This window comes from Vanessa cardui, chromosome 25 (genome assembly GCF_905220365.1).
Source record: "Vanessa cardui chromosome 25, ilVanCard2.1, whole genome shotgun sequence".
NCBI classification, from domain to species: domain Eukaryota; kingdom Metazoa; phylum Arthropoda; class Insecta; order Lepidoptera; family Nymphalidae; genus Vanessa; species Vanessa cardui.
Window position 1 is genome coordinate 6,200,498 of NC_061147.1, and position 27,031 is coordinate 6,227,528.

Here is a 27,031-nt window from a genome sequence, read left to right on the forward strand (position 1 = left end):
GATTGAGCAATTAAGACGCAAAAGTGTAATAAAGTAATTAACAAACTCACTTTTGAATTTATATACTTAGGATTCGCCATAATTAAGTTTTAATTCAGATGGGGCGGCCAAGTCTCGCCCCATTCACTGGAGAAAACTTGGAGTGACTTTTAAAAGTATTCCAATTATAGAAAATCAATTATTAGGGTTTTCTTTTAGCCGACTTACTTTTCGAGCTATTTTCTTGGAACAACGATTTTAAGTCTATATATCTTAGATTAATATAAAAAAATAACAATGTCGTCAATATATTATTTAGAAGATTGTTCAAGATCTCGACCAGTGACATTATAACATCGCCGTGAACTTTATGATTATAGGGAGATCTACAACACCTTTCATTCATGGTAGCGCGTTAATGAAATAAATCTAAACAAGCGTGCGACTCATTACGTGATTATTGTTTATCTAAACAAACAGACAAATTAAAGTACCTGCAAGTAATATCAAATATCCATGGGCGGTGGTAATCACATCAGGTGAGTCTCCTGCTCGTTTGCCATCTATAACATTAAAAAAATTTGTTGCACTATATTTGCAACTCAGCTGTCACCCATGTTAGAAAGATTGAACGTAACTATTGAAGTATGCAATATATGTATATGGCAGGAGTTCAAGCTTACTTAATACCCAATCACATCAAAATCTGTTTAGTGATTTGAACGCGAAAGGGCAAGTCAGACAGATTTAGTTCGCATCTATATCGCATTACGTACTTAGATCAACTTTTATTATTAATGACATTTCAGTAATCTGATACGGGATATCCATTAGTTCATCCATAGTTCTCTTCGTAGCTTTCGAACATAATAAAAAAAAAATCGTAATTGCAAAACGAAAATGAAAGAAGATATTCAATCCCTATGCTTTTAGTTATCCAAACATTTGCCCTCACTCGTAATTTTCCTCGCTGTGTTCGAGTTGTACGCTCTGAAATGAAATGTATAAAAATAAAAATAAGTTTTAATTAAAAAGAACGTTGGATTATGAGTAATATGAAAAAAAAATGTACATATTTTTCTCGTTAATGCATTAAGTTGTAGTCGCTCAAGTGGCCCCGTAGTTCAGAACGTTATTCAATTGTCATGTATTTAATTTATGTTAATATTTAATTTTGTGTCCGACGGTTACAGAAAACATGCATGTATAACCAATCAGTATTTAATCAGCATGATTGAGTAAACTTCAAATGTATCTCCTCAGAAGGCAGTGTTTATAATCTTATAGTTTACTAGCAGTTGTTCTATTATATTTCACGAAAACAATAAATTTAAATCCCAATTTTATTAGAATTCTTCAAGCGACATCAGAAGTTATATTTTAGGTAATAGAAAAAGAAATGTATATAATCTGAATCTTTGGCATATATAACATTAGTAAGCAAAGTTGAGTATTATTTGATACAATACAGTATAGCAAAACATTTTTTTTTTCAAGTATTTCCATTTTTGTTATTCTTACCTACAACTAGATTGTGCACATTTATGAAATACATTTTCGATTCATAGATATATGTTTTAATTCCCTTCTTTTAATATTAAATCCAATAAAACGTTCACGTATTAAATGTGTAGCATATATAATAATAATTCCGATATATGGACTTAAAGAATATTGGAAACATTCATAGAAATAAAATAAATATACTCACAGGATAAATAAAAAAACTCTTTTTGAACTTTGCTGCAGAGTTCACATCGTCAGTTCGCAGACGGTATTACGATTCAACAAGCAAAGCTACAGTAATCATTTTAAAATTTTATTAATTAATATTTATGAAACAGTGAAATTAATTCCACTAGGCGAGCTGCATTTAATTGGGCTATTGAGACGGTTAAATAAACTTAATTTAATAGTACTCGTCAACATCTCAAAATATAATTATGTAACCTCTTCACCAAACAATAGTAAGATTGACCAACTTTCAAGCTGATTGGTACACATATTTGACACACCGTGATTACCAACACTACATAGATACTAGATAAAAGCCCGACTTCACTCAGGTAAAACTTAATAAATACTGTTTACTTTTCATGTAACTAATTTATATAGTTTGTGATTTTTAGAGTTCTACATTTTCTATTTAGGTTGTAAAAACTTCTAAATACACGGTAGATGTCAAATAGGGCAATTTCGATTATACGGTTTCAGGATATCCGGAAAATTTGTACTCCTAACTAAATATTTTATGTTGTCGATTAAGAAAGATTGTTTAACAAACTATAATTGTGAATAGGTTTCGATCGGGTCTATTGTAGACTGCAGTAAATTATTAATATAAACATTTCATTCATTAAAGATTGTATTATTTCTTATAAAAGTATTGCGAAAATTTAAAAATAAACACAGCACCGAATTATAATCCAAGAAAGGTTTTCGCAATCCTAACAATTTTTACTATAATTTCATTGTCATTGAAATTGCTTATCCAACCAAATATCCCACGAAATAAACAATATTTTACATGCCTCAATTTCCTTTCAAAACGACTTACTTCGCATTGTAACGCTAACGTAATTAGTAATTGAGATCTAGCGTGAGATCCAGTCATACTTTTGGTGGCGTCATGGCGTTACGTCTTGCGTAATGAAGCGTTTAAACACATTGTACGTACATACATACATATATGAGTATGCCACACTAGCTGTTTCCATGACTTTATTCGGCGGTGTTTATGCTACACTCAAATAACCCTTGTTCAGTGTAAATACAGACAAAAATCTTCTCTTTGGAATTTAAATGGTGGTTCAAATCCATGCAAACATAATGTACTATTTAAATAATCAATGATATGGAATAGTGTTTAAATTTCGAATAATCTGGGCAATACGCCCAGCTGTGGATAGCCCACAGAGGGTTTAAATATATATTTATATATAAAGCCCTATTACGTTATTTTTTCTACAAATGTAAGTGATTTGAAATATATCAAATACTACATACATTTTTTGTGTTAAAATTTACATCTGTTCGTTTTCGTAATACACATGTTTGTAATTTAGCAAACGGAATTTATAAATATTTAAAAACAATGACCACTAAGTCAACTCATGTTAAAGTACATTTAAATTCATGACAAGTATTTGAATATAATTATTTAAAATAACCGCGACGATATATAACATCGCCCTCAAGGTTTTGACTCCAAATTAATACTCCCTCCCTCCCATAAAGGAATATTCTTGATAAATAATATAACGTGTATTCTAGTCAACTATTGGATATTTTATCGGGAAAAGATATAGACACTATCAAGCGATATCTAGAACCTAAGTGCAGGTGACCTGCGCGAAATATATAAAACAGCACTTATAACTCACAAACCTTAAAACCATCAACCAAAAAAAAAACCAATAAAAAAAAAAACCTCACCAAAATCCGTTGCGTAATTTTAAAGATCTAAATATACATAGGGACGAAAAGCGGTAAGCGACTTTGTTTTATACTATGTAATGATGATTATACCTAGAGGTTGGGAAGACGTGAATCTTAAGTGATGATTCCAGGTTCAAACCCGACCGTATTTTTATGTTTATAATTCCTTCCTGTGGGCAGTTAATTTTAAGTAAATTTGAATCTGATAGGAGAGAATTTACCACGCCAATTCAACCCACATTGAAACACCATGACATCACATGTCTCATTCCAGCTATTTTTATTATTTAAATTTACTTTAAATTATTATATTTTGATTTGACGACCTCTGTGGTCGAGTGGTATGTACACCGGTTTTCATGGGTACGTCACTCCGAGGTCCCGGGTTCGATTCCCGGCCGAGTCGATGTAGATTACCATTAGTTTTCTATGTTGTCTTGGGTCTGGGTGTTTGTGGTACCGTCGTTACTTTTGATTTCCATAACACAAGTGCTTTAGCTACTTACATTGGGATCAGAGTAGGTAATGTATATGATGTTGTCTCATATTTATATTTATTTATTTATATTTATTATATTAGAACATCCCAGCAGACATTGCCCTTGTTATGATATGAACCAATTGTCATGGCTATCGGTTCAACGGTATAGCTCTTGCTGTGCTGTAGCGACGTCATGCGGCGTTAGACGGCAAAATGAAACCAAACCAAACCAAATCCGTGAACGGTTCAATCGTTATCGTCTTAATCTGAAACAGATAATTTAATTTAATTTTCAATTATAATTATAACGTTTGTATTCTTGAGGAAACATTTATATCAGGCGCCAGACCTCAGATGACATATTATTAGAATTTACCTTTATAGTTATATATAATGTATGGACTATCAAGACCTGATTCAGGGAAGGGCAACTCGGGCCCTGGGGCCCTCCAGGGTAGAAAGGCAATATAGATTCCGACGATTGAACAGTTTTTATTTGATATCTGTTTAGATATCTAGATTTAGACGAGTTATAACAATGTTTCAAATTACTTTTTTTAAAGTTACTAAAACAGAGAAATAAATAAATAATTAATAAACCTGACAGACATAATTGAAAGTATTCAAACTGATTCGTAAAATCCAATCCACTCCTTTGAGGCCCTAAGACCTCCAGGTCTTTAAATATGACTTTGCAGACTCCCAAGGGATGTCCTAGTTGCATATTTGATCCCGTCCAATCGGGATATTGTATCGTGGACTACAAGGCACTAACATAAACTTGACCCGGAACTGGAGAGTAGAACAGAAATATTATATTAATCGTACTAAAATATATATTATAATGTAAAACAAATGAGCCTTAGATAGTTATTTCATTCTGGAAATAATCATTGTTTACTTCGATAATAAATATTACAAATTGCTTATTTATTCTATTTATAAAAGGTATTAAGTGTAATTTTGTAATTATACGTGTGTGTGTGTGTATAAAGACAAACAATTAAACAATACATAGATCAAAGACCTCGGAACATAAGACATCCGTACATACGTAACTATTATGTGAAATGTCAACGTTTCTTTCGCTATCCAGTTATAAATACTGTAATTATACGTCATTGTTGCAGTTTCATTCTTTCGTGTCTGATGTTTTTGACGGATAATGTATATTCTTAGGTTTTTCTGTGTCTCAATTATAGAGAAATCGATCTAGAGTAAAACGTGTACGGATTTCTTTTGTTTATGTGAAACTTTGTTTAATATGATCGTATTGATTTATTATTATTATTTTTATTTCACATAGGTTAGCTGGCAAATAACACGACTGCCCAAACAATCGCGTTGTTAGAAATATTAACCTACAGAATATACGCTACTTACTACCTTTCACAATCACAACAATATGAATTGCTATTTGACAGTAGAATATGTGTCAATACTCACTGCAAGGGAAGTAGGAAAAAAGATAAATAATACATTTTTATATTTCACGCGATTTACTAACAATTCGGCTATATAGTGCACTACTAAGACTTTTCAAATTTCAAATTGCAATTATTAAACTGTAAAATTAATAGCTGAGATGGCCCACTGGTTAGAACGCGTGCATCTTAACCAAAGATTACGGGTTCAAACCCAGGCAAGCACCACAATATATACATATGTGCTTAATTTGTGTTTATAATTCATCTCATGCTCGGCGTGAAGAAAAACATCGTGAGGAAACCTGCATATGTCTAATTTCATCGAAATTCTGCCACATGTGCATTCCACAAACCCGCATTGGAACAGCGTGGTGGAATATGTTCCAAAACCTCTCCTTAATGGAAGAAGGCCTTACCTCAGCAGTGGAAAATGTACAGGCTGCTACTTTACTTTTATTTTTAAAATTAGAAGCAAAATGTTTCGGTCGCAAAAATACTTAACAGCTGTGTCTTCTACTGAGTTTATGTAGTTTATGTACACTCTTTTAGTAAAACTAATGTGTTTTGTTGGTGCTATTAAAAATGTTGATAGCACTTGAAACGTAATCGTGTTCAAGAGGCTGACTCAATAACAGATAACGCAGATCTTCATCGAAGGTCGCGTACAATCGATAGATGTACTACTTTTTCAATTGCTAAACATATGTTTACGAAGTTTCCCGTGAATGCTTTGCGGGAAACTTACAATAGTGCAGATTGTTAGATCACAAGATAGTGTGACTTTTAAATTATAAATATTGGTTCAATGTTGGCAAATCGATACTAATATTATAAATGTGATAGTAACTCTCTCTGTCTGTCTGTTGCTCTTTCACTACCAAACCCCTGAATTAATACGATGAAATTTGGTATAAGGCAAATATGAACTCCTAGGAAGGACATGTTTTGCTTAATACATGACAATCAATCCCCTAAAACGCGGGCGAAACCGCAGATGAAAATTAGAACCACTATATTTTCATGCACTTAATCATCTCTGTAAAATGCTTGGCAGTCAAATAGAACATCACGATAAATTCTGCATTTTTGGGATCATAAATTTGTCAGCTCGGTAATACTACTTATATTTTTATTAAATTAAATTCATTAAAATATTTGAATGTTATAGATGCAATAGAGATCTAAGCAATAAAGATTAATATGTAGTTATTTATTTAAGGTGTAAGTCCAAATACAACTATTATCGATTGAAACACAGCATATGAAAGAAAATGTACATATTTAACGATTATAAGATACTTATCGCATACAAGCGTGGCCGTGGTCTTTTATAGATAGCCTATGATTAAAGGCCTTATAATTCTTTCTATAAAGAAAGTCATCAAACCAGCTGAATCCCGAAAGGCTAAAACATCCAATCAATGGAAACCGTATCAAGCGGGAAAGTGGTTTTATTTTCTTTCGAGTCTATCAACATTGCAAATGAAATAGATTTCGTTTTGAAATTAATATACAATGATATATATTTACGACTCTTGGCTTTGCTTGCGTGCAATTTAATAACAAATCCGATAAGAATTCTATTTGGTAATAGAATACTATATCTTTACTATATGTTACCTACCGAGAAGGGCTTGTACAAAGCCCTAACAAAGTATACAAATTCAAACACGGAAATATTTCAATGGATACACATCTACATTGTACGATTCAACGAAACAGTTAAAATCACTTTGTAAGATATTCTCGTATATTTGACGTATTCATCGTCATCTATTTATAGATGTATGAAGAGCGATGGTTTCGTTGATAGAACGCGTTCATCTTATCTGAAGGTTGCAGGTTCAATCCTATTTCCTATTACATATTATATTACCTATCTTTTTTTTCTACATTGTTATAATTCATCTTCTAATCGCTGATAAAGGAAGCGAAGGAACAATACGATTTTGTACAGTTTAATCCACATTATAGGTAATATTATAGAGAGTATTGCTGTGTATAGTATGAACAATAAATATAATTTTAGTAGACATGCTTAGTTCATAATTAAGTCTCATATGCTATACTACTTTCCGCCCACGTCTTTGCCTAATTGCTTGGAAAAAATCCCATCCGCTAATCCAGATAATCTGCTGATGTGTCAAATTTAATTCAAATCCGTTCACGGATTTCGGCGCGATCGAGTTACAAACATCAATCCAATCCTTCGCATTTATATTATTTGTAAGATATTGCCTCTTGCTTTTGAATAGCATGAATTTCAGGTGATTTCTTCAAATAAAAATGCAGTGCACATATAAGATTAGGTTATGGTTTTGGATTCTCCCATTGATTGGGTTGTCTAGAAGAGATGGTTAAAAAGCCATAAGTCCGCCCATTGTACAACACTTTTAATGTACTTCTTTTGTTTTGTTTTTTTTTTTTAATTCTTTTTTTTTGTATTTTATTAATTTTATGTTACTTTTTTTTTTGTTTTTGTTTGTGGTGTGCAATAAAGAATTATAAAAAAAAAGATTAGGGTTAATGTATGCGAGAAAAATCGCTGGCGTGGCGTAATGAAATACTTAGAAGCAAATTGTATCCTTGGATCGATACTAATTGTAAAATATTTATTTTTAAACCATACTTGTGCCATACCTACTTAAGTCACAATAAACAATATGAAATCAAAATTATTCTCTTTTAAATGAAAACATAGAACCATTGCACAAATAAATCATTAAATAATATACATAAATAAAACACTCTATAAAATATGACTTAGCAGTTCGTTATTAATACTTTAAGAATCTTTCTGCATCTTTATTTTTTAAGGTAAAAATTTTATTATCATAATACGGATGGATTTGTAAATGAAATCAAACTACCCTCAAAGGCGGCTTCGTTTTGGAATACGATAAGGAATAGACTTTTTAATAAAAAAAATATGTAAAAATAAAAACGTAAAACTATGAATAAAGTTTGAAATAATTTTGTCTCTTTCCAACACCATTGATTTGACATACGTAAGAAGAGGACGCATTGTTTAACTAAACTCTTTAAATAATATTTATAAAAAAGCATAGATGAGTATTCATTAATTTAAATACTAGAGAATTTATAATCGGCTTTCGGTACTTACCCCATTATCACGTGTGAAGTGTTTATTTACTCATTGCGTGGTGCAAGCAACGACAAGGGCAGCTACAACAAATATAGCTATATTTGTTTTGATTAAGTCCGAGAGAGACAACAAACCCGCGCGACTTAAGGCTTATTTCAAATGGACAGTCTAAGCTGGGTACATATTATATTTAAATATGATTATACTTACGAATTACAAATATATTATTATATATAATATAACAATACAAGTAAAAATATTTATGCCTGTGATATACGAATATTCATATTCAATTTTCTTGCTTGCTAGGAGGGTTTACAACCTCAAATCTCAGTAACCTAGGGAATGTTGGTGGTGTATTGGTGATGTAAGCATTGGTTAATATTTCTTACAGTAGGTGCCAATGTCTATGGGAAGTGGGGAGCACTTACCATTCGGTGAACCAGCTATGATTCTGCAATGATATTTTATTAAAAAATACTAAAGAATAATTAAGGAATGAATGAATGAATAAAAGAAAAAAAATGTAAACCATGCTGATTTTTAGGTACTATTTAATACAAAGGCAATTGCAAAATTATTCGTATCCATAAACAGCTAAACTATCTCCTACTGCAATTATATATGTAATAAGAAAATCAATATATCAATACACTAGCAGACCCAACTTCGTACGAGTATAATATCTCGAGATATTAACATTGCCAACCGATATAATTATATGCTCTATACCTCGTGTAATTGATAAATAGCACCTATTACACGGATTAGTAATTTGTTAGAGATGTCGTTATTTTTCACCTTTTTTCAATGCGAGTCTGTAAAAATAGACGATAGTTCCCGTCGCAATCTTTTTTGTATGATTTTAATTTTTACTCAACAATTCGATCAAAAAAGTTTTTGCACCTATTGTATTTTTGGCAGCGTCCGCGTTCGAAATAACCTGGACAGTTATTTCTCGAGAACACGTCAGCATATTTAGCTATACCTAAAAAATATACATAATGTATTAACTGCTGAATTTCTTGCCGATTCTTCCCGGTAGAATGTACATTCCGAACCGATTCTCCTAAAATTTTCTTTAAAAGATCTAAAAGTGCTTGTGGCTACTTGAATAGTGCATGTTTTCATTTTGATTAGAAAAGTTAACAGTTGTTTTTAAGACCTTGAAACGTTAATCCTCACCAAGCCCAAACAAATTTAAGCTTAAATCAAACTAAATGTTATTTGATACATATAAGTAACAATTCTTGTAGTGATGTATCATTATCATTACATAGTATAAAACAAAATCCTGTTTACCGCTTGTCCTTATGTATGATTAGATCTTCATAATGACACAAAGGATTTAAATGCGATTTTTTTATATTATACATGGACACTATAGTAAAGACACATTGATAATTTTAGAAGTTTGTAATGTGATGTCGTAAATAAACAAATTCTGTAGTATAATTAGTATCAGCATTGCACAAGTGTATAGCCGGGGCGGTCACTAGTTAATGTATAAAATGTCGTATGTATGCGCACTTTCTATTACAGTCGAAGTCGCTAGTGTGAACGACTTCAACTTCTATTTTCGGCATCACATTTTCAGTTTCAGCCATCGCGGCGCGAACGTCGCGACTCCATATTGTTGACGCGGTACGGATTTTACGTAAATTACGGTATTTTGTGGCAATGGCGGGCCCTGTCGCGCAATCTCTTACCGGAATAAATATTAAAGTAAGGTTTCTTTCATGTTATGAGGTTTTGCGTATAGAGTTTATAGTTTAATCGATATTTCAGCTATTTCATACGTTAATCAGTGTTGCCAATTTGGAATAGTCTTTCGCGTAAGGCAAGTGATTCATGCCCTTTTTGTGCAGATAAAAAAACTATTTTTTTTTAATTATATACAATGTCATGTTCTTTTTGATCGAAGCGAAAATTCGTGTAAGATAATTTTAATAATATTTTTTAAATTTGGAAAATACTTTTTTTTCTTGTAATCTTATTTTTAAGATAGTATGCCAATAGTATAACGTACAGTTATGGCTAAAGAGGTTCTAATTGTTTTTATCAGTTTAGATGTAGTATCTTGTATTCTAAATTTAAAAATGAATATCACCGCAAATAATTGATCATCTGTATTTTTTTAAATTATGAATATCAAATATATTATACACCCTTCTCATTTAGTCGTATATAACGGTACCAGTTGAGGTAAATGTGCACCCAATGATAATAAAACAAAACGATTCCCATTTGTCGTATTAAATGAACCGCGGCTTATATTCGATTGAGAAATTCTGAATATTATCGCTAACTAATATAAAATAAGTAAATGATGTGAACATAGAAAATAGACTTAGTAACTTAGCTGTTGAAATATTTAATAGAAGTAGGTAGCTTGAAATAAAACTAGTTATAACGGATTTGAATCGCCTATATTAATTATTTTTGACATCCCGACGTTTCGAGCACTTTACAGCGGTCGTGGTCACGGGTAGACTGACAGTCTACCAGATTCAAATCCGTTATAACTAGTTTTATTTCAATGTGTAATAGTCGCGAAAATTTAAGACAACAGTAGGTAGCTTATTTGACTATACAATAATTTGTACGTAATATTGTTTGTAATTGTGTACTATTGAAAATAAATCGAAGCTAAGAACGTGTCGAAAAAAACAGCCGAATTTTTTTTAGTTTTAGAAATTTTTGAAGTCAGTTTAAAATAGTTGGCCGTATCTTAGTGTTTTCTTACGCACACTAATAAAATACTATAGCTGTCACAACACAAAGGGAACCAATAAACTGGTGTTTTATGGACTCGTTCTTTTCTAGCGACATTCTATCCAGGCATATTTTTTCATACTACAATTTAGTATTTTTTAAACATACCTATATTTTAAAAGAAAGTAGATATGTCATTCGGAAATTAATGCGTTGTGTATATAGTGAGAGTATATTACTGTCTATATAAATGCAAAATATATACGTAACCTCTACATAAGTTGTCTCAGTGTACGTGGATATTTTTAACATGTCTTTATTATTTACAGAGTTCCCAGAACCGACTCCTCATAAAGAATGGACGGGTTGTCAACGAGGATGGCATGGAAGATGCTGATGTTTACATCGAAGATGGCATTATTAAGTGAGTACAAACACACACATACACGCACACAAACACATAAAAAGAATAATGTAGACAAACATTATCTTTGCACAAAAGTATATATTAATTTATATAAACAGCATGCCTAAAATTTATGGCCCATAAAATATTGATAATCTTATCAGATACCATCTATAAACAAATAGGTAACTTGCCATTAAATTAATATTCCCACTAACGAAATTCTACTAATACTACTACTAAAAATATCTTGAAAGTACTACTCGATATGTTTTTATTGATTCGACCCGGATTATAACCCATGACCAGGATCCATATCAACCACTAAACCAACGAGGAAGTTATAATATTATACGAACAACAACAACGCAGCTATGTAATATTTTCTAAAAATAACAATAATAAAAGTTATAAATAACGTGTTTATTCGTAAACCCATCAGTCGACAAGTTAAGTAAATATTTTAAAAGCTTGCCCCAATTCAAAGCGTTCCTCATTACTTATCAAGTTAAATTATTAATATTTGTATACCGTCGAATATTCATATGAAAATATTTTCCATATTGATAATGTATTTTCATGTTTGTATAAGCTATTTTAAGAGCACTTAGGTTAGAAGTTACTGAAATATAGATACTATTAAGTCATTTTTTTTTTGTTCTTAGTGAGCTTGACACAGAAAGTATTTAAGATACAATTGTAAGAGTTTGGAACAAAAAATGTACGAAATTATTTTAAAATAAATATTTAAGTTTGAATATGGAACTCTTTATCCATTAACATACATTTTTAAGAATTGGATATTTTAAATGTAACATTAAAAAGCTAGTGTCTATGGGCGAAGTTGATAATCTCTCATTCTTATATACATCTGTGAAGTTGAAAATTATACATTAATTAATTGTAATGACTTACATTTATCCTTAGTCTGTTAAGATAGGTCTTCTTTATCCATTCTTTCACTATAGTAACTATAGTCAATTTTAAAATAAAGTGAGTGGTTTCGCGTTGTTTCATAAATAAGGACATAATGATGATAAACTATTAATAGATCATAATCTAGCTGAATTATTAGAAAAATGCATTAAACACGTAAAAGTTTTAACTGGAATAGGCTATATATATTACAGATAACATAATATCTTCATCCGAATTGCTTATCATTCTTTAAAACAATCTCATAACCATTCATTCATTTATTTAAACTGTCTACAACGATATAAGAAACTCATTACCTGTTAATAAAAGACGTTTCGTGATTAAACAAGCAAGCGCACATTTCCTTAGAACACTTTCATTGTTTTTTTCATAACATATTAATTAATTCATTCACGCGATATAGTTCTATGTTTATTCATTATGTAACTATATAGAACATGGAAGTCATTTTCATTTACTAGATTTTAATTGTTTGCGTGAAAACTGTCACTGTTAAAACTACTATAAAGATTAAGTATTTATTTGTTGAAAAGTACTAATCTTGGCCCAGTGGTTAAAACGCGTACTTAACCTATGATTACAAGTTCCACTGAATTTTCACCTGTGAGGAAACCTACATGTTTAATTTTAATGAAATTGTACCACACGTGTATCTAATCCACATAAGAGCAGCGTGGTGGAACCCAAACCTTCTTAAAACGAAAGAAGGCCTTATTTCAGCAGTGGAATAATTACTGGCTGTTATAAAAGCACTAATCTCGATAACAACCAAACCAATTAAATATATTTTTGCGTTATATAGCCCTCCTTGTCTTTCCTTGGGGTTCAAGCATGCTTCATATCCCTTTTTCATTAAATTCAACTCACTCGTTGGTCCATGAAAGAGACAGAAATACTATCACATTTGTAATATTAGTATGGATTCTAGTTTTTTATAAGCTGTACTCCACCTATCAAATCCGTCACACCTCATGTGTCTAGCGAGTCATTCTAATTTGGTTTAATTTGTGCCATTTGCAGGGTTGTGAAAAATGTCTTTAAAGTATTAAGTACGTTGACAAGACATATATGACCTCTTTCTGATCGTATGTTACTCGTAATCATTACTGTACATTTTTTTTATCTGTACTCGGAGTTGAGGTTAAATCCTAAACACTGAAATATTATAATAGTTATTGAAATGTTGTCACTTTTACTAAACCACTATTTTAATTTTTTTCTACAACAACAACAAAAACAGCCTGTAAATTCCCACTGCTGGGCTAAAGGCCTCCTCTCCCTTTGAGGAGAAGGTTAGGAACGTATTCCACCACGCTGTTCCAATGCGTTTTGGTGGAATACACATGTGGCAGAATTTCTATGAAATTTGTCACATGCAGGTTTCCTCACGATGTTTTCCTTCACCGCTGAGTACGAGATGAATTATAAAGACAAATTAAGCACATGAATCAGCGGTGCTCGCCTGGGTTTGAACCCGCAATCATCGGTTAAGATGCGTGCTTACCACTGGGCCATCACGACTCGTTATTTTTCTACATGTCTAATAAATAATAAGAAATAAATAAAAAAAAATATACAGTACAGTATGAACATTGCCAACCCTACAGTGAGTCATAATGACCTGCCCTGTTTTCCGTCGAGCCCAGAAAAGTTAATTAATTTCAGCTTTATTCTGTCTCCAAATTTTAATATTAAACTCAGTAAAATGACTTCATAATTCAGTAGGTAGAATATATAGATGTTTAATGAAGATCATAAGTTCAATCCGCCATAGAAAAGCCTTAGTAATTTTAATTTCGGACTTTTCTTCTTTTCACAAGAAATTTTAGAGCCGATTCATGGGCCAATTTAATTACAGGTATGTAGTTGACAAAATTTTTATTCCAAGCTCTGAATGAATTATTGTAAATAGTTAGATACTCAACAGTGAACCCAAAATCTTTATTAAGAATCAGATATACTAAACACAGAAAACCCTTTGGATATTATTTAACTTTCTCGTGTATGCAAGTTTTATGTCAAGTCGTGGGCAGTTTCCGTGTAGCATAGATGTACTATAGCTATAGATACATATCTATATACAACGATAGTTTGACGCGATGAGGTGTGAAAGCAGAACAAACAAAACTCACTTTCACATCCAAAGTATTGTGAAGGAATAAGAATTGTGTCTAAGGTAAAATTATGTCTGGTAAGTCTGTTTTAATTGTCTACTAACTGTAAAGTGACTTGATCGCTTTGAATTTAAAAATAAAAACCTAAGATGATATTTATCGTAGCTTCATTATTACATAGTACAAAACAAAGTCGCTTACCGCTGTCTGTCCCTATTAATGCTTAGATCTTTAAAATTACGCAATGGATTTTCGATGCGGCTTTTTTACAATTTAACTAACAAATACTGAAAATTTTACAAGTGTCTAATGTGATGTCGTAAATAAACAAATTATGTGGTATAATTAGTATAAGTATTGTACCCATGCGAAGCCGGGGCTGATCGCTATTTTATATATTAAACCCTAACATGATTTTTATCTTATCTTATCATATTAAGGGGGATTTACATTTTATTCATCATAATTATTTTGTATAGCGGTAACTAATGTGTGTGTACACTTGTTTTTTTTTATAATAGTTGATATACGCTGAATAAATAACACATAGAATTAACTGCAGTACCTTCACATCACAGACAGACATTTCAGTATTTATTTGGAGATATAAAAAATCTATTACTATATTAATATTATACATGTGAAAGTAACTCGGTCTGTCTGTCGCTCTTTCACGACTAAACAGCTGAACCGAATTTAATGAAATTTAATATGAAGCAAACTTTAACTCAAAGAAAGGACATACGCTAGGCGAAGCCGCAGGCGACTACTAGTAATTTATATCTGTCACCGTAAAGTTGTGAATACCGTTAGATTGTAATATATCCCGCTCTATTGTGAACTGTACCGTAACGTACCGCTTACAATTTATCACATTACTTTTCGGTAGAAATGTTTGAACTATCGAAAATTTTGACGTTTCATTTTGAGTTGAATCAGAATATTTCGGCAGTTTACAATACGTATAGATTACAATCTAACGGCATCTACGGTGATACATAAATGTTCAAGGATGTTGTAAAAACTATTGGATAGATTTTCATAAAACTTTCGTTCGAAACTTTTCGACTATACATATACAATGTATAAAGACTGCTAGAATCTTCTTGAAGAACGATCCATATTATGAACATTGTTACAATTAGTTTCTCTTGGAGTACTGGTGCAAAAAATTTCTACCATATATGTGCTTACTGCCACTATATATATGTGTTTAATTGTGTTTATAATTCATCTCGTGCTCGGCGGTGAAGGAAAACATCGTGAGGAAACCTGCATGTGTCTAATTTCATCGAAATTCTGCCACATGTGCATTGAAACAGCGTGGTGGAATATGTTCCAATCCAAGCAAGTGTTAAGTGAGAGAGGAGACCTTAGTAGTAAGAAGTACTAGCGCAAAAAACTTCATTAAAAGTATAACATTTCGCCTTATAGCATCTACTGGTGACAGTAGGGCTGGTTCGTTTTTATCCCAGAGGATCGTAATTGCGATTCAACGGGGAGATGCTCGCTTTCTGGCCACTATTCCACTTTATATTTGTATATATTTATGCTCTTAATGTTATTAGCTATTACTTATTATGTTAATACATAAGTGAAACACTTGGTTTACTTGTAATTTTTAGACAGGATTAATTTCCGTTACATTTAATAAAGTGGTTAAGAAATATATTTCGTTCCAATATTTCCTTCTCCCCGTAGTTCATGGTCCAAACGGCCTCATGCCGTGATGTTCATATTGCGTGATGCCCTCATTACGTCAACATACTTGAAATATATAACATTGGAAGTATTATACGGTAAAATTACAAGGAACCATGTTATGTAAATTGGTTGAAAGTTGCGTTTCTTGACTTTGGTGTTTATCGATAGAATCTTTGTATTTTGTGCTAGACAAGGGTAGGTACAACCCTCTCAAGGTTGGTTCCCAAGGTTGGTGGCGCATTGGCGATGTAAGGAATGATTAATATTTCTTATAAACCTATTAACTACGCAGTGGTAACCACTTACAACGAGGTGTTTGCCTGACGCGTTAATACAATAAATAAAATGCCAAGCTACCAGACTGGAATGTAGATTTGATGATATAGAATATAAAATAACGATTAAAATGTAAATAGAGTATTTTAATTCTGGTAATGAGTCGAGATGGCCCAGTGGTTAGAATGCGTGCATCTTAACAGATGATTGCGGGTTCAAACCCAGGCAAGCACCGCTGATTCATGTGCTTAATTTGTCTTTTATAATTCATCTCGTGCTCAGCGGTGAAGAAAAACATCGTGAGGAAACCTGCATGTGACAAATTTCATAGAAATTCTGCCACATGTGTATTCCACCAACCCGCATTGGAACAGCGTGGTGGAATATGTTCCAAACCTTCTCCTCAGAGGGAGAGGAGGCCTTTAGCCCAGCAGTGGGAATTTACAGGCTGTTATTGTTGCTGTTAATTCTGGTTATAAAATTTCGAAAACATTTAATTTACCTTTTAAATCCTTTTTACCTACTAAGAAACTTTCTGTCTCTTGGGGGGACAACACGAGATCGTTTTTGCATGCTATGTGAAATGCGGACCAATTCCTACAGAAGTATTCGGGGTTATTTAATGCAAGCGTAGCCCCTACTGCACCTTTTAAAATACTTAGATTCGGGTCTAGACCGATACAATATTCATTGTAATAATCAGGGTATAAAATTTTATCATAAACGATATGGCACGCGAATTATATTGGATATGATGATGAATTTAACTTTAGTATGTGAAACAAATGTTGATGCGCCTTGTCCGACACATATATCTTGACTACACTTTCTTAAACAGTCATGAATCCTCTTAACTGACCCTATTTTCTCCCTTCTAGCCGGCGCGTATTGTACATACCTAGTTACTGATATATGTATCATTGTAAGAAAACTATTGGAAACATTTTTATTTATTTCTCTCCAAACTTATTTATTTGTTTTCTTTCATTATAAACTCAAGCAATTATCAAAACTTTTGGTTCTTTGTATACATATTACCCAGCGATCTGTATACGATAATTATTACATCATAACAAAAAAAAATATGAAATAATTTAAAAAGGTATTTTAAAAGCAGTAACCGCTGAATTTGAAGACCGAACATTCAAAAACACTAAGCTAATGACTATGTAAAACATTTGCAATACTAATTACATCTGTATATTGAAATCCGCCATTTTTTCAAGTAATGATGTCATAGATTTTAATAAAACGAATTGAGTTACACCCATATATAATTACGCTTCATAAATACTCGCGGTAATTATGAACGAGGCATTGCCGATTGTGGAAATCTAGACTATTTAACTAAATCCTATTAATGTTAAGCGTTGATACGGCTTCAATGTATTCAGATTATAGAAGAGTTGATTTATTGTTAACGATATTCGTATTTTTACTTTAAAAGTTATATCATAAATTATGTGATATAAGCTCAACGATCTTCATCTAGGCATATACCATTTTAATTTCGATAACATACACCTATTCAGTAATTATGTCTTTAATCAGTATCTGATTGATAGATCTTTAATCAGTTCTCAAATAAAAATTGCCACGTGTGTTGCTATACTTATCGACACTTAGATAAAAATAATATTGCTTATTAATATTATGTATTTATAAATGTGGACCTAGTGGTGTATACCGGGAAATTTACAACTATTATAGTCTAAAATCTATCTTCGGCCTTAAAACTTAAGGTTGATAGGTACTTAAGCCGATTACAATAGCACTTACGTCGTTACCATGAAAATGTTAAAAGTGTCCATATACCTTGAACAAACATAGCGACATAGTAATTTACTTTTTGTGTATATTAAATCGATTCTAAGATATTGTTACATACTATATCTATACTGATGATTATAAATGAGAAATTAACTCTGCCTGTTACCTCTTTACGTTTAAACTGCTGAATCAATTAAGATGAAATTTCTTATGGAAATAGTTCGAATCACGATGAAGGACAGACATTTATTTTTTATTACGCGTGTGTGCTATAGATACAGTTTTATTAATTTCGCACGGCTAGTAATATAAAGCATTGACTACAAAACAAGTAAATTATACTCGAATAATTGTTCCATTATAAAATTCCAATTAGAAATAAAATCGATATAATTTTGCACATTATAAACTAAGTAAACGTACAGCGCGGTACACATAAAGATACTATCATTACGATTATATTTTGAGAATAATCTTTATAGTATCTTAAGATGTACGCGAATAAATGTGATAACATATGACACATCTTCATACCGTTGGAAGTCTTCTCTTAACAGTATGCACACGTGGTACAGTAGGTACATTTTTATCTTATTTTACATATGAAACGTCGCATTAAAATTCAACATTGTATATTATAATTATAAAATCAATAGCATACCTGTATCAAATGTCAACATTTGTCTACCACTTTAAAAAAAAAATGGTGTTCTTCGCAAACGGGTTTGAGGCTCGCCACATGGAGACTACCACCACCCATAGACATCTGCAACACCAAAGGGCGTACAGATACCATTACACTGAAGCGCACTGCAGTTACCCAAAACTTACGTACATCTCATTAAAATATTACTCAATTTGTCGTAGCAATTATTAATATCCTTTTATAATAAATATGAGTGAGCCAGTGTAACTACAGGCACAAGGGACATAACATCTTATTTCCCAAGGTTGGTGGCACATTGACTATGTGAGGGATTGTTAATATTTCTTAAAGCTTCATTATCTATGGGTGATATATGGGTGACGACTTACAATCAGGTGGCCTATATGCTCGTCCGCCAACCTATACCATAAAAAAAGACAAAGAGGATATCGATTGTTTTTCCTGGGCACCGGGGCGAGTCCCACAGACACTCCACATCACGTAGGGGAAACGCGTAATTCGTACTTCAATAAGGACATAGATGTAAAAGTAACAAGTGTTTACGGAAAACACACGAACTGAATCGCTAGAAACAGCTTCAGAAATTATACCAAATTATATAAAAAACAAAGAAAGCGTACTATTGTGATTGAATAATAGCATCAAAACTGGCCTATATGCTCGTCCGCCAACCTATACCATCACAAAAAAAATCCTCAAACCTAAATAGATAGATGATACAAATTATCTTCACAGTGTGATGAAATTATCTCAAGATAAAATACATCGTGTGTGACGCGTTAAGGTCACATTTAACAAGCTATTGCGAACGTTTAAGCATAAGGCTTCCGCTAAGAAGTGAAATACCTTCCCTATTAAATAACAATACTGCGCCGAGCGTTGGATGTTGCTACCATTGTTTACAAGCGAACAGAATTGAGACATATGGCCTATGTGACCAGAATCCTTTTACGAATACATCATAGGTTTTACATAATAAGATGCGACGTGATTTATGTAACTGGTTACTCTCTCTCTTTGGTTAAGACTGTTGATCCCAAGGTCCCAGACCTTTGAAATTCAAATCCCGGGTAGTAAACTTTAAATCTATTGATAAATTTTCAGTGACGTCACCAAAAATGGCGATGATTGGAACATGAACGCACGTGTTTTGTTATATTACGTTTACTTTGATCAGATATTTGGTCAAGGTTAAACATATATTTATTTTTGGGAAGTGGTTGACAGGTGTCTGGTTTTATAAAGTTTAATCAATTTCCGTTCAGTGGTATTGCAGTGGAAAAGCAACAGACAGAATCACTTTCGCCTTTATAATATTAATATAAATAATATCTTATCAAGTAAGATACAAAAGAGACATTAAAATCTTTTTACTTCTTTAACTTCTTATCAAAAAAATATACAAACATATAATTCTGTACGTTTCGCGTATAGAGTATTTCATACATTTTTAGAAGCTTCCGTTATTACACTACAATATTCGTTCACGGTAAAACCCATATAAACCTCATTAGTATTGCTTAACAAGGAAATCACAATACTGTTTGTTGTTAAACAGTTTATTTGTGAACTACAATCGTCACTTTTTTATAAATGTCGAAAAATAAAATTAATTTCTATTTTATCATTATCTACAATTTTTTTGTAATAAATTAAAAATAGTTTTCTCCTAATTAAGGGTTTCGCAAAAAATAAAATACTATTCCATAATCAGAGTAAGAAAAAATATACAAGTCATTCTAAAGGATTGATAGTTCAGGTAGCCAAGAAAGGACGAAATATATTTAAAAGGCTTGATTTCGTCTTTAATTAAATGAGAGAAAAGATTAATTAATTTACTAATAGTACGGCATCCAACGCACAACAATAATTAAAAAAAACAATATATCGTTGTGTTAAACCTCTTTAACGAGGAAGCGTAACCATATTCAAATATTTTCAAATTAAGAACATATTCGATATAATATTCATGCGCCACACAGGATGTAACTAATGCGGTAACAAGCACATCCGCACCACCATAACTGCCACTTCCATAAATGGGTGCCAGTTATTATCATAGATTATAGACGCATGTCACTCGAGAACCGACTTCAAGGAACAGATAACGTGACAAAAATGTCATGTGCGATGACATTCGATTGGCTAATATTTTTCATTCGTCATTTGACAACTGACGAACGGTTATTTTGTAAACAAAATCACGTTGGTGAATTTTAAAAATGGAACGTCGGAATGTATAGACTTACACAATGATGGAGCTAAATAAGGGATGTTCGACTTTCTTTAATTATTTAGTAAGGCCGTTATATAGGAATCCCTAAAAATGTTTACCTCAGTATCTAGGAAAAATACATCGCAAGGTCGAAGAGATTTAGATTAAATGTCGCGGTAAATTGACACTGATTCACGTTTATAGCTTCAACGACCTTTAAAATATCAGAGTCAGGAAATCTTTTGTTTTTATGTTTTATTTCATTTTTAATTCTTGAGTTAATCTTTAAAATGTTATGTATGATTGATATCATTTCTTTTTTGTCCTTTGGTTGATACTTGGTCTAATTTTAAAAATAATTGAATTGCTTAGAAATAAAATAAAACTATACATTGATAGTTAGTAATGCTTTTTAATGCCCCAGCTAGACAAAGATCAGGAAGAATATTTGGAACTGTTGTTTGGAGTTTAATCCGAGGAACTGCTCCATGCATGTAACTTAATATCGTATTTTTCAGGTTCAAAAATACTGTACTCTTTGCCCGGATATAACCCGTAATATCCGTTGAAGATTCACGTGTTATGTTATCTTTTTTAAATAAACACATAATGGAACTCTTTTCATTAAAAAAAAGTATCCATAAAAAATTCAGTATCGTCATTATGCCGTGATATTCTATTAAATCAAAGTCCCGCATTCCTATATAACTTAAATAGATTCTATTAACCCCAATCAACGCTGTTATAATGTTCCTCACAATTGGGTAAATTAAATTGTTTTGTGTCGTAAATAAAATCATGTTGAGTCAGCGGCATTTTATTGGCTCTATTGCTATTAATAAATATTTTTTTAATGCTATAAGACTTTACGGTTTTGATCAGTTTCATCGTTTTAACCAGATCCTTTGAAGATACATATAATGGTATCAAAACTTTAGAAAAATAATCATCCCTATTTTCTTCTCATCTCATATATTTCTCTACGGGATCTTAAATCATGTTTCATTTAACTAATATTGTCTATGCTTGTTTTAAGCATTAAGCATATTTTAACGTTGCCTTTTTTCTCGACAAGACACAATACATCGTACCTGACATGTAGATCTGTTTTCATGTAATATTGAAAGTTTAAAGTATTTTAAAGTTATCTATTGAAAATCAAATTGTGATAAAATGCTATATATATTTTTAATTTCATTTTAAAGTCATGACATTTATTGGCTTTATGGGAAAGTATTCTGAACTGTCCCAATTTTAATTAAGGGCTCTCAAAACATGACCTACGATGAATTTGTTTGGGATTTCAATGGCGGTGTTAAAATCCAATTTTTACTTTTTAAAATATATTCTAATACTTTAAGCGCTTCGATCGGTTGTTTGCTTAAAACAAACAAACCTATGTTCTTTTGGTTCAAGCTTGGCCAAATTCATTCTTCAAATTCTAGGTTCTGTAGTTGATATGTTGATGTGCGTATCAGACAGGCAAACAGACCAATATAAAGACTTCCTTTCCCAATCATATTTTAATAGATTTTGTAGTCAGTCATATAATGCTTTTGGTAGAGATAACCTTTCTCGATTCAAGTATTATACAGTTTCTTTTCGTGTATGAAGTACATAGAAGGTATTTAATACAAATATTTTTGTTATTCAGGCAAGTGGGACGCAACCTCATAATTCCTGGTGGCACCCGCACCATCGACGCCACCGGCTTGCTAGTGATGCCCGGTGGTGTCGATCCTCACACCCACTTCGAACTGGAGATGATGGGAGCGAAGACTGCTGACGACTTCTACAAGGGTACTCGTGCTGCCGTCGCTGGTGGGACCACCACTATCAGTAAGTGACCTTTTATAAATATTGAATTGCATAGGTCTGCCTTCAAAAACATTTATATATTTTTCTTACCTGGCCACCATAATAACTTTTCAAATTTCGTATATAAACACTTATAGTGAATTAACTGTTCCTAATAATATAACGTCTCAGAAACGCTGCCCCGTTTTTTTATTACATCTAATAAATGCCAAATTGTGGTACACATATTGTGGTCTCCCGCGAAACTTTGCGTTTATAAAAATAATTGGAGTTTCTTTATGACAATTCTCTTTAAGATTTTAATTTTTTTATGAGCCGTAGTCGCTCTCTAACCAACCATTATCTTTTTTCCGCTCTCTAATATTAAATCTTTAAAAAACAATGTAGTAAATTGCAATCAAGAACCCTCTTTATATATGTGCCCATCTGTAGCTAGAGCTCTTCAAAATGAGATCATAACCGAATTTATATATCAGTCATTATCATTGGGACAAAAATCGTCTTACGGTATTAATATTTAATATTCAAATGCAATTTTAATGTTTAGTATTAACAACATTTTAATAGGTTTCTTACATGAATGTTTGTATCTTTCAGTTGACTTTGTGCTACCCGAAAAAGGACAGTCCTTGGTGGAAGCATATAACCACTGGCGGCAGAAAGCTGATAATAAGGTACAGTAGCATTTATCTCGATTGGAGATATTTCGTAGTACTTTCATGTAGTAATGTTCCTGCCTGATAATGTCTCTCCATACTGCTCATGTAAATCGAGGTAGATTTTCAACCATGCACAGTTAATGAGGAATCAACATTTGTTCGATCATCATCGTCATAGACATGGCAGCTGTATGAAATATTAACCATACATTGCCAATGCGCCACCAACTTTGGAAGCTGAGATGTTATGTCCCTTAAACCTAAGTATTGCTGTTTGGCGGTAGAATACTGAAGAGTAGCTGTTACCAGAGAGGCAAACATAAAACATTACCAAGTAATAGTACAAATTAAAATACTGAAAATGTTTTCCGGGTGAGGATCTCAGGTTACAAAGAACGCGTTGTTTGTTGAACTACTTTAATTATAATTCACACATTGTCAATAGTATCAAAATTCACTTTACAAGATAAATTGAAAGCTGTCACCGATTTGAAATGGATAACGGAAAATCACGAAAAGGTACGCAGTAGTTAAATTTGACATCAATAGCTAACATTGTAATTAATATAACTACACAATAAAACGTTTGAAAATCAATTTAATACTTACACAATACTCATCATCATCTAGAGAATTTAATTTTACGTTTTTTTAAAAAAATCAATGTTTTATAACTAAAAAAAAAAAAACATTTTTTCACATTCTATATTTGAAAAAACATTGAAAAAGAAATACTTATAGAACATACTTATATAAGACATCTTACTCCGTTTATAACATGAAATATTTCAGCCAGTAGATTTTAGTTCGTACCCGCTGTTCATAGATGGCGTTGGGTGTAACTTGAATCGCGCTATCGTTGGGTTGTTTCAATTCAGTAGGGTGCCGAAAGACATCTTCTGACTTCGACGTCTTGTCGTTTTGAAACAAGATTTATCTTGAAAGGGTGTTGACTGGCTAATAGTCTGGTCAAGACCCAAAAAATAAACATTTTCCAACATACATGCATTATCATGCGGTTTTACTTGTATATGATTTTGACTTTAGTTAAATTAATAAAAACATTTCTGAGTTTTCTTTGTAACATAATGAATATTGATTTCGGTGAGGAGGCTTCAACCAGAGTGAACTGGTTAAAATCGGTGCATAAGGAAAAGCGTTCTGTCTTGGTGACCTATTACCCCCATTCCTTTGTTACTATTAAATATGATCGGTTTTATATAACATTATTTGAATTTTTGTTACTTATATTATTAAACTATTATTAAACTCACCTGCGATTTTTATACCTATCATTAAATTATTCTCAAACTTTTATAAATAGTATTTACGACTGTATATTACTAAAAACATCTCTATTTTTTATTTATTTTTTCGTTTTATCGCTGGCTCTATATCCGTAATAAGTTCAATTACAATATCTATACTAATATTATACATGAAAAAGTAACTGTTGATCTGTTATGACCTAATTCTGAACCGAATTTGATATTTCGAATGAAGTTGTTTGATCTCCAAAGAAGGACATAGACTACTCTGTATACTTTACACTTTAAAAAAAAAAAAAAAACTTTATTCAAGTAGGCTTTTACAAGCACTTTTGAATCGTCATTTTACAATTAAGTGAAGAACCAATAAGAAATTCAGTAGTTACTCTTTTTTAACATTTAAAAATACAGTCATGTTAGCTAAATACAATTATTTTAATTAATATATCCTGCCTGCAAGTCAACAGATACACTTGACGATCAACCCCTAAAACGAAAAAAGCTGCGGGCCTCAACAATTCAATATATCTAAAAAAATGCAACGTAATAATTTGGATTATCGCGTCTTAAAACAAAGTAGTGTATAGTTTAATTAAATTATCTAATTTAAAACCACATCACTAAAATGTATCTAATTAAAATGCATACCGTTTTCCAACTGGCCCTTTTTCTTGTAATTTTAGTACTTTTGTATGTTCGTGTTAAAATGCCATCTCCCTAAACTAAATAATTACTATTCAAATTAGTGAAAGTCTATTCACTAATTACACAGTTTTGTTATTGACCGTTAAAAAGAACCCGCTTTTAACTGTTACTGTTGTATCAAGTAAAGCAGTTCAACTTTAATAAATAGAATTATGATGAATCGAAATGATAATAATGATGAGAATACTGTGATCAACACAGTAAGGTGTTCTAGAACGTTCTAGAACTTTTGGAATGTCATAAGGATATCTTCAGGCACCAAATAAAAAAAGGTATTTTAAATAAATAAATAAATATGAGACAACATCACATACATTACTTTGATCCCAATGTAAGTAAGCTAAAGCACTTGTGTTATGGACAATCAAAGTAACGACGGTACCACAAACACCCAGACCCAAGACAACATAGAAAACTAATGATAATCTACATTGACTCGGCCGGGAATCGAACCAGGGACCTCAGAGTGGCGTACCCATGAAAACCGGTGGCCACACCACTCGACCACGGAGGTCGTCATTTATTAAAAAACTGTGCAAGCTTGTTTAAATAGGTACCACCCACTGATCAGGTATGTTAGAGTTTGAAGGGTAGGTAAGCCAGCTAACTACAACCACGAGAAACATAACATCTTAGTATGCTAAGAAGGTGTGATTAATATTTCAGCGCTCAATGTTTATAGACGGTGGCGACCACTTACCATCAGGTGACCTATCTGCCCATATATAATGTATGTAACAATGATTTCACAGCTCTACAGTGCTCAGTGGAACTATAGTGGTATCTCACTCGGGAGCTCTTTACAATTGACTTTCTGTATGATATGCTTTTTTTTTACTGCCAGTAATAGGCTATTTGACTGTTTTTAAAATCCATTTTTATATTATTAAGTAAAGGTTAAGGAACCCAGTAAAAGTTGTTTTTTTTTTTATTTCTAGTACGTATTAGCCGAAAAATATCATATTAAAAATTCCATATTTAAATAACGCGCGAAAACGCTACTTGGACAATATGGCGCTGCAAAGGGGTCGGTGATGTCACTTTGCTGTATTTTAATCTGTGGTACATATAGTACAAAAGCAAGGTTTACAAGAAAGTGACTTCATCATAAGCCCGGTCAATCAGGAACGTTTTTCGTCATTTTTCATTTATATTTCGCATAGTTAAATAGCCTATTTCACGATCGCTAAATATAGTAAGTTTCGAGTTTGGAATAAACTGTTTTGTATATCACTTAGAAACAGTGATTTACTCAGTGACATAGGTAATGTTTCTCAAAATGCCTGTATTATGGTGACCATCTTCAAATCTTTCATCTTTCATTCTCCAGGGTATTTATAGTAA

At 32.1% G+C, this 27,031-nt stretch overlaps 1 protein-coding gene across 2 annotated transcripts in view; it reads left to right on the forward strand.

The window, feature by feature from the left end:
• Window positions 1–27,031, forward strand: part of LOC124540475 (dihydropyrimidinase) — a 71,711-nt gene that overhangs the window by 33,798 nt on the left and 10,882 nt on the right. The window contains exons 1-4 of one of the 2 annotated variants that reach the window (XM_047118077.1): window positions 10,024–10,156; window positions 11,476–11,570; window positions 22,892–23,076; window positions 23,653–23,729. In XM_047118077.1, coding sequence (XP_046974033.1) covers window positions 10,112–10,156; window positions 11,476–11,570; window positions 22,892–23,076; window positions 23,653–23,729 — 402 coding nt within the window. In that variant the 5' untranslated portion in view covers window positions 10,024–10,111. Of the gene's footprint in view, window positions 1–10,023; window positions 10,157–11,475; window positions 11,571–22,891; window positions 23,077–23,652; window positions 23,730–27,031 lie in introns of those variants that run through there. The other variant, XM_047118079.1, reaches the window with a different exon arrangement.